The following is a 9,761-nucleotide window of genomic DNA, read 5'->3' on the forward strand; positions in this document are numbered from 1 at the left end:
ATTATGTGAAATTCGAAATATTAATAGCTAGACGGTAAGACTTTGAACACCTAAACTATAGTTTTGTAACGACACCATTAACTGAATAATATCTATGATAGGTGGGAGGTGATGATATACAGCTTTGAAAATTCTCTCTTTCATCTAAAAATACCTAAACTCCGCACCAATTATTCGACAAAGTGGGTAGTTTATTTGGGGCGGATTCTTTTTATTCTTTTTGTAAGAATATTTGGATGAGTAATTAAATGACTACTTGAAGACAACCTTGCCCATTTTCAATCATAGAAGGCATCTTCAACAAGGATATGAATATTTCTTCTCTCATCTACTTGCAACTACTCAAATAATTACTTTTTTTCCCTATCCGATATTTTGTATCTATGTTAGGGTTTGTTTAAATTTGAATTCTCGAAGGAAAAATGCTACATAAAATGTAATTATATTAACGTATTTCTTAACAAAGACAAGCTCAAATTAAGACTCGAGACATCTAATTTAAAATAAAAAAACATTTATTACCAACACATGTATAGTTTATATCAAATTAAACCAAATAAAAGACAGGAGATCAATCTTGATGGAATCATCATTGTTGTTCCAAAATATTACAATTTATGATTGATATTATTTTTTTTGGCTTAAATCCTACATCCAATAATACCTTAAAAATACATTATTATAAACCCCACTTTTCATAGATCTACACTTGCCATTTCCACCCTTCTCTAATTTTCTTATTTTTTATAAATATAAAATTCTATTCCTATTCTAAAAATAAACAAGTAAACATAATTTTGATCCAAATATTACATCATAAGAAACGAAAAAATATTAAAATAAAGGGTAAAATAGTCTTTTTCACTTCTCCCCTTCATTTGCCTTTTTTACCCTTGGTTGAATCCCATAATAACTCACATACCACTTCACAAATTTCCTTAACCCACTTGACAAATCAGTTGTAGGCTTATATCCAAAATCCCTTAACGCCAGGCTCACGTTAGCATGTGTAAACGGAACGTCGCCGTTTCGTGGCATTTTAATAACATTCTTTTTAGCCTTAACATTCAATAAATTTTCGAGAATTGCCACTAACTTCTTCACCGACACTGGTGAAGTATTCCCCAAATTGTAAACCCTCAATTGCGCCGGACCTCTCTTCTTTCCGCCGCTCCCGGTGCTCTTCTCTGCCGTATCCAACGCGCCGACGCATCCTTTTACTATATCATCGATGTACGTGAAGTCACGCGCCACCTCTTTATCGTCCTGAGTGACGTACACGTTAATCGATTTCCCCTGAATCATATCCTTAGTGAAGAAGAAATACGCCATGTCTGGTCTTCCCCAAGGTCCGTAAACAGTGAAAAATCTCAAACCTGTTAATGAAAGCCCGTAGATATGGTTATATGTATGTGCAATTGCTTCCCCTGCTTTCTTCGTTGCAGCGTATAAACTCGCTGGTTGATCTGTTCTGTGATCTTCGGAGAATGGAACTTTGGTGTTCAATCCATATACAGAGCTCGATGAAGCCCAGACTATTGCAGGTTGTGGATCTGCGGCTTTAGCGATTTCTAACAGATTTACAAACCCAGCTACGTTTGAGTTTACATAAGAGAGAGGATTCTGCATCGCGTAACGAACACCTGCTTGTGCAGCTAGATGAAGGATATGAGTAAAAGGAACAATGTCGAAAAGCTTTTTCAGAAGCTCTGTATCGTTAATATCACCTTCCACAATGAAAATCTGATGCTTCGATAACTGATCTTGACGAGCACGTTTCAATGAAGGATCGTAGTAGGAATTGAAATTGTCTAGACCTAAAACACCATCGCCACGTTTCTTCAATGCTAAAGAACAATGGGAACCAACGAATCCAGCTGCTCCCGTCACGAGGACGGATAGCCCGTTAGGGCGGTGGGGAGTCGAGGAGTGACGAACTTGTTTCTCCCACGATGCCCCACCGCCGTAAATGGCGGAGGATAGAAGGTTATGGGTAGTGGTGTGAATGTTGTTGTTGAAAGTTTTTTCCGAAGTTAACGGAGGGTAATTTATAGTGAAGAAGAAAATAAGTAAGAGCGCCACTAATAGAGTGACACGAAATAAAAGTTTAGACGATGCAGCGATGAGTTTTGTACTATTAACTTTTCGAATATAGCTATTGTAGCGCTCTAGCTTTGTGGTTTTGCTTGTGTCAGGTGGCGACGCCATTATAGTTTTGAAAACTTTTTGCTATATATGTATCTGATATCAATACAGGATGATTAATTTATCGCTTTGATATTGGAGAATACTAGAGAAAGAGAATGAAGTGAAATGAAAGGTTTGTATGGTTATTGGGAAATGTGGAAATGGGGAGTGCTTTGGATTGAGCAAGCCCCTGAGGAAAGAAGGGGTAAGAAGAGATGATGTTTATAAAGGAAGAAAAAAGAAGAAGGATTGGTGTGTGTGTGTGTTTGTGTGAAAGAAATAAGAGTGGTGGACCAAAGAGAGGGAGAGTGGTATTGAGTTGTAGTTGGTTGGAGGCCACTTCCTTTTTTTAGTATTCTACAATCTATATTTTTAAAATTAAAAAAATAAAGTGGGAAAAAAAAGTTTTAAAAAATTAGGTGAATTGGTTTATGAATGATCTCTATGACTATTTGATCTCCCTTCTCTATAGTATTTTGATCCAAAATTTGATCTTTATAACATACTTGTTTATGTTTGATTTTTTATAATTTTAAAAATTATAAATACAATAATAAGTTAATTATATTATTCCTTTCATTTCATATTACTCATTATGTTTGTTTTTACACTTCCATCTTTTTATTACTTTATGATAATCTCTCTTCAATTATAAATTACACTTTATTTAAGAACAAAATCAAGTTAATCTTATTTCAAGAACATTCTTTACTAAGGGTAAATGAGACTAAACTATTAAATAATTTCATTTTAATTTTATGAAATGATAAATGAATTGGGACAAGTACTTTTAATAATCTTGAATTGAAAATAATTAAAGTATGAATAACAAGAGTTGGAATAAATATAAAATAGTCAATCATCTCTTGAATTTTTAAATTTGATAAAAATGGGCATATTTCTAATATCGCAAACAAGTAAAAGTAATGAAAAAACAGACAATAATTTGAAGAAAATGCATGATACGCAGATCTTACTCTACCTTCGCAAGTTAGAGAGACATTTAACGGAATTTTGAAATGCAAAAACCAGATATCTTGGCCGGATTGCACATTGGATACTTAGCTAAGCACATTTAATGAAACATAAGATAAATCTACAAGTGGTGAAACATAAGTAATTTTCTAATATCATTATAAAAATGAATCATGGAAATAATTATAGATTTGTGGTAAAGAAAAGACTTAATTTGACTCTCAAGAGTGAATAATAATTAGGTCATGCTCAGTAAATAAAAATAACTTGGCATTAAAAAAAAAATTACAAGTAGCTACATAGATATAAATAATAAAATACTTCATTAATCAGTAATTATAATTTTCTTTCTAGGAAATAAGCCAAATTGGTCCTCAACTTTTAGATATTTATATTTTGGTCCTTGCATTTATGTAAGGGTTGAAATGCCAGCTAAAAATTGACTCAAATTTGTATGAAGAATCTCAAAACCATGTGAGACACACATGAGGAATTTATTAGAAGTGTAAACACTGATCCTTACGTACTCTTATTCAACATTATACAACTCACTAAACGATTGTGGTGCAGTGACGAAATTAATTTATTTTTAACCAGAGGTTATATCGAGTTTGCGTTCTGAATATAAAAAAAAATCATCTTGAAAATGTCATTCTTGAATGGACCTTGCAATGCACGAGCTGTTCTTACTAAAATACAAAAAAAATCTTTACAAATAAGGCATGAAAACAGTATGATGTACGCATACCTTATCTTTTAGAGGTAAAGAGATTTTTCTGATAGACTTCGGCTCAAAAGAAAAGTTTACGAAGCAAGATTTGTAGGAACATATGACCAGATACAAGGCAAATGAAATAAGTAGTAATACATATTGAAGAATAAGAGACTACGTGACTACTATCATGATTAAACCTAATTAATTTTAGTGAAATAGTTTGTAAAAGATTAAATAATAAAAAAAGTTTAAGTTAGAAATTACTATTGTTGATTTAATTGATCCTTTGTCTACAAAAATAATGACCATAAAGATGGAATCTGAAAAGCCATTATCCTCTTGTTTTACTTCAATTATTATTATCATTTTATTGTTGTTGCTTTCCTTTTTCCATATTTTATCTTTTAGTAATATTTTCTTTTATATTATTTATATTAAGAATAAAGTGTATGACGACCGTTTGTTTGTCACCGACAAAATATTTTAAACTTAGAGAGCTTAGGCAATTCTAATTATTAATTTTATACACCTATTTAATTAGTGAAGGGTTATAAATGGTTTAGATCTAGGGTTTAGTTTGGACAAGATTAAAAAAAAGTTATATTATTTGTCATATTTTGTTATGTTTTGGAACAATATTCTTAATTGAGGTGCAGTATAGCCTGCGAAATGACTTATAGAGGTGTCAAATCGATGAATCGATTTTGTCCCGCACACATCTATACTTTAGCGTGAATCACATAAACTATATAGTAATTAGTCGACGACAATTAATGTCACCAATATTTTGTTTTGTACGTATGTTTTTTATACTTACATTATTTGTTGATTTTAAAATTTTGAGAATTTATTGAGAGATGACTGAACCTTTAGGTATAGACACATTCATCATCACTATGCACCGGGAAATACAACGTGCATGTGCATGGGTAGTGAGTGACAACGTAGTTTACGTAACAAATTCATTGAACTAACTTTTAATTATATGTTTAATAATATTAAATATATTTTGCTGATTTTACAAAATTGTCTTTTTATATCAAAGTTTCATATGGAACGGTTGGGCCAAAATTGTAAGGCACTTAGTCAAAGTTTAAGTTATATGGAATAACAATATAAAAGATGATGAACGTGGTTTGTGATCGATTAATTGAGCTTTCTCTGGTTAGTGTGGATATTAATTAGGTATTTTTGTCCCTTTCTTATTGTAGATTTTCCGGTCATATCAATAGTAGTTGCATTATTCTCATAGTTTCATGTCATCAAACATTTTTTGTTATTATATATATATAAATATATTGTTTTTTGTATTTTGGCTCTATATAATCACATTATTTCATTATTGTTACTGTCTTGTTTGCTCAATGTTGTGTAATTCTTTTCCCTATTGTTTGTTACACATATTTTTTTCAAACTACTATGAGATATGTTATTTGAGTAGAGGGACTTTCAGAAATAACATTCCTACCTCTGTATGACAGGAGTAAATTAAAGTTTGTTTATACTCTATACTTCTCAGACTCATATTCCACTTATAATATTATACTGAATATATTATTATTGTTATATAATAGATTTTGAGCATGAGAGACTATACCAAGATGCAAGTCCAAATTAAATGTCTCCATGTATGTTAGAAGTGGAACCCATAACAAAATTGCATGTTACGTCGGTGTTGTTGACATAAAAATAAATACTATATACCAATTAGAGGGCAAAAGGCAAATTAAATGAAGGTTCACTTCATACACACAAATACATCAACTTCACTTTTTATCACATGGAGGCAAAACATTAATAGAACATTGAAGAAGGAGTTGTGGGAATAGAGACGGGGGGCCTAGGGGGTGGGTGGTGGGGGATGGGGGATTCAAGCCGCACAATTTTTTTTAAAATATTTTAAAATTTTAAAATAAATTGAATAAATTAAAATTGTCAAATATACCTAAGTTGAGTTGTAAAGGTGTCAAAGATACCTTGTTAAAATGAAAAGTATATGAAGAATCAAGATTTTTTCTAAATAATCGAATACTTTTGTCTATAAATACAATATCTATTTTGAATGTCGATTAACCAAGTTTGTATCACATAAAGGAGAGTGTATTGTAGCATATCGATAGATGGTTCATATAAATCCAATATTTTGTCATGGAGTATAAATTTATGCGTAAATAATCATTAAAATTACAAAAGAAAATATATAGATATGAGTTTATAACTTTAATTTTTAAAAATAATAGTTTAATTTTTTGGGTCTTAAAAACTGAACTAATATTGTTGAAAATCTTGAATTCTCTTCTGGCCGCATAAGGCTGGTTAAAGGGGAAACAAAACTCGAGTTAAGAATCGAGGAATTTTATCATCCAACCACAACTCTTGATGAAAGCCCATAAACAGTACTTTAATTTCACTTATTCTTGAAGACAATTCATATTTTACTATTCAATTTTTGTTTTTATTAATAATGGATTATGTCCCATCAAGAAATTGATTAATACCTATATTATACACTATGCAAAAGACAATTGAAAAAGAAATGAAACCACAAATTAGCTACTCATTTATTATAAGCCAACGTACAGTAGTACATTAAAGATTGATTTATCATTTATCATATTAAATAAATTAAATAATTAGAGTTAGGTCGACTTTAATTTGATGGGGCTAAGGTTGTCTCAATATTGGAAGATAAGAGATTTTAACTGTTTGTTTTTAGATTTTTGTACTTTTAGAATTTCACTTATTATTGCCTTATCTAACAAGTATGTACTATACAAAATGTACTAACCGTAATGTCATTTTTAGCATTTAACATGATTAATTATACGATAGTGATGGTCGATACGAAAATTATAAATAAGAAAAATAGTTTGAAGCACATTAATGATGTCTAGATCAATTTATTGATATTACACATATAGGTAGTACATGTATCGTAAATATTTTAATGTACCTTGAAATTCATTAAGTGACTTATTCACATGGGCACTAATACAAAGATGATTTATATTATATGCAGATTTTTTTTTCATTTTCAGAATTTGAATTTGAGAATCTAGATATAATTGTGTCATAAAAATCCAATAAATATTATGTTGAGAATGGGAAAACATAGAAAATTGATCATTTAATATTTCATGATAATTTTTCTTTGAGGAACCATAAGGTAAAAGTCAGCTTTATTCATAGATTAAAAATAGTTAAGTGAAATAAAATAAGGAAAAAAGAACCATAATTTCCATTTGCCTAGAAACATAATTTCGATGAACAAAGTTATTTCATACATATAACTACTTAATAAAATAATTAAAATGCATGCAAATTAATCGATCACTACTGCTATCAAAACACAAAGTAATATAAGAAACATAAATTTTAAGAAAGAAAAAAGAAATATAACCAATTGTGGATTTTTTTTATTTTCCCTTCCCTAATTTTAAATGCTCTTTATGATTACTCCTAGACCTTCTAAATTGCCTTATCCAACTTAGAATATTTTAAATGATCATGATACTGTCATATTGAAGTCACAGGATATTTTTATTACTCACTTTTTATTTTGTTTTTCTTACTAAAGAAAAAAATGAAAAATTTATTAATTAATTACTTGATGCCCATTTCTTTGTCAATCATTGAATTGGATATGTGCCGACACTCTTAACGATTACCAATTTCATATTTGAAAACAAAACAACAATTATTTATTTGTCGATTATTCGATATTCGATATTCGATATTCAATATTTATATTGAGATTTGACTAAATTAAATTTGCGTTCAAAAATCTAATGTGAGAGTTACAAAACCTATGGGACATAGTACTATAGTGACATGTATGTTCTTTTCTAAAATACAATAATGTGACAAATTAAATGAAATAAATAGAAGATGTGTTTTCTTTGAAGGGGTACCCCTACAAAGATTTAATTGAAGCCCATAGTTTTCATAGAATATATAGGGATTTGAATATAGGGCAAACTACATAAATCCCACTAGTTTAGGTTCTAATTACTAAGATTCCCGATAGTTTCAAATATTACTTCCTCTACCATATTTCATGTTTGAGATACATGAATTTGAATTCGCGAGATACATGTATCTGCCGAATTTTAAAATCAAGATACGTATTTTATTTGTTTAAATTAATTGGTTGTAACTGATTTCCTTAATTAGAGGAATCATTGAGGATTTTCAGATTTTCAAAATACATGGACAATTAATTTAGAAATTTAAATTAATCAAATCCCTTAATATAAGACAGAAATCAAGTAGTGTATATATGTTTAATTAATTTTATTTTACTATTCTTTGAAATAATAAATTTCATTAATATTATTAATAAAAGACAAAAAATGTATATATTGGTCATTTAATTTGACTAATTTCATTTTATTACTCTTAAAATAATAAATTCATTAGTTTGATGTATCTATTATCAATATATGGTGTATCCAACAAACTAAACACTAGATACATGAGTATCATACAAGTACATTCATATGTATCATAGAAGTATCTAGTATTAATTTCATGTATCTATTTATCTAACCTAATGTTAATTTCATGTATCTATTTATGTGACCTAATACTAATTTCATGTATCTATTAATTATATGATCTAATTTTAATTTCATGTATCTTTTATATGTATCTAGTATTAATCTGGTGTATCAAGTATCAATTTCATACATCATATTCAAGAACATGTATCTTGGATCCATAGTAAGCATACACATATAATTATATGTATCTAAATATGGAATGTAATTAAAACGCATGAACTTAAGAATAAATCACGAGTGTAGAGTATTTGTCTTATCATTAATCCAAAAAAATAAAAAAAATCAATTCGTTATACGAAATTAATGATAGTGTAAATTTTCATCCATTAAAAAGTATGGAGAACTAATAGATTCAAACAATGTAAAAATCCTAAAATCGAACTTTAAAAGAATTAGAGCTTCGAATTAGATACATTAACATGATAAGAACAAAGTTACAATACAATATCTCGAAATAACTAAACAAAATCTTACTTTACCTATTTATATAATGTTGATTATAGATAATTGATTATGAATTTAGTACATGGAAACATGTATTGAGATGCTTGAGGAAGAAAGGGGTAATGGTAGATGTGTGTGACAAAACATGTATTGAAATGGTTGAGGAAGAAGGGGGGTAATGGCAGATGTGTGTAAACAGTGAATAACGTGGGGGAGTGGGCTGATGGTGTGAAGAGAGAGGAAGTAATTTGAATTGTTAAAGTCACATTAATTAAGGAGATATACTTTTAAGATAATTATTAAAAACCATATTTAAGGGGATTGTGTATCTAATTTAATTTTTTAAAAAATATGATATAATTATTAAAAAGTGATATTATATGTAATATTTTTAAACCAGAAGTAAAATATGTATATATGATAGTAAAGTATGTCTAGATAGGTAGTTTTTCCTTGAAAATAATGCATGGTCCTTATTTTTCTTGCTTTCACAACATTGATTTATGGTTGGTTGAGTGAGAGGTGGAGTCATATCAGTTTTGACTTTCATAGGATTTGTTCGAGTTAAAAGAAATATTTATATGATCAGATTATTTATATAGATGAGCATCGCTATTATAGTGTTGTAAGTTTCAATAATGATCTTACCTTTTTTTTGTATATTTTAATTATTTTTACAGATTGAATAATCCGATAAAATATTCAGGTTATGACGATGTAGGTGGTTCGTTACCCTTTTGTCATACATACTAATAAAATTATCGTAAGTAATTTGTTATTACAAGTTAAATTATACTGATAGTAAAAATCTTTATATAAATACTATGATTGGTACATAATTTAATTGAATCCTTATCCTTTTAGCATAAAGTTGAGAT

The 9,761-nt window shown here is 29.0% G+C and overlaps 1 protein-coding gene across 1 annotated transcript; it reads right to left on the reverse strand.

Moving 5' to 3' along the window:
- Positions 1-554: 554 nt before the first annotated feature.
- Positions 555-2,463, reverse strand: LOC125870635 (UDP-glucuronate 4-epimerase 6). Its single transcript, XM_049551113.1, has one exon. It carries the CDS (start codon positions 2,206-2,208, stop codon positions 862-864), a length of 1,347 nt encoding a protein of 448 aa, XP_049407070.1. The 5' UTR covers positions 2,209-2,463; the 3' UTR covers positions 555-861.
- Positions 2,464-9,761: the final 7,298 nt, after the last annotated feature.

The sequence above is a fragment of the Solanum stenotomum genome, chromosome 7, assembly GCF_019186545.1.
Source record: "Solanum stenotomum isolate F172 chromosome 7, ASM1918654v1, whole genome shotgun sequence".
Lineage (NCBI taxonomy): Eukaryota > Viridiplantae > Streptophyta > Magnoliopsida > Solanales > Solanaceae > Solanum > Solanum stenotomum.

Excerpts from the sequence above, each read along its gene's own strand:
- LOC125870635 (XM_049551113.1), bottom strand. The coding sequence starts at position 2,208 with ATGGCGTCGCCACCTGACACAAGCAAAACCACAAAGCTAGAGCGCTAC.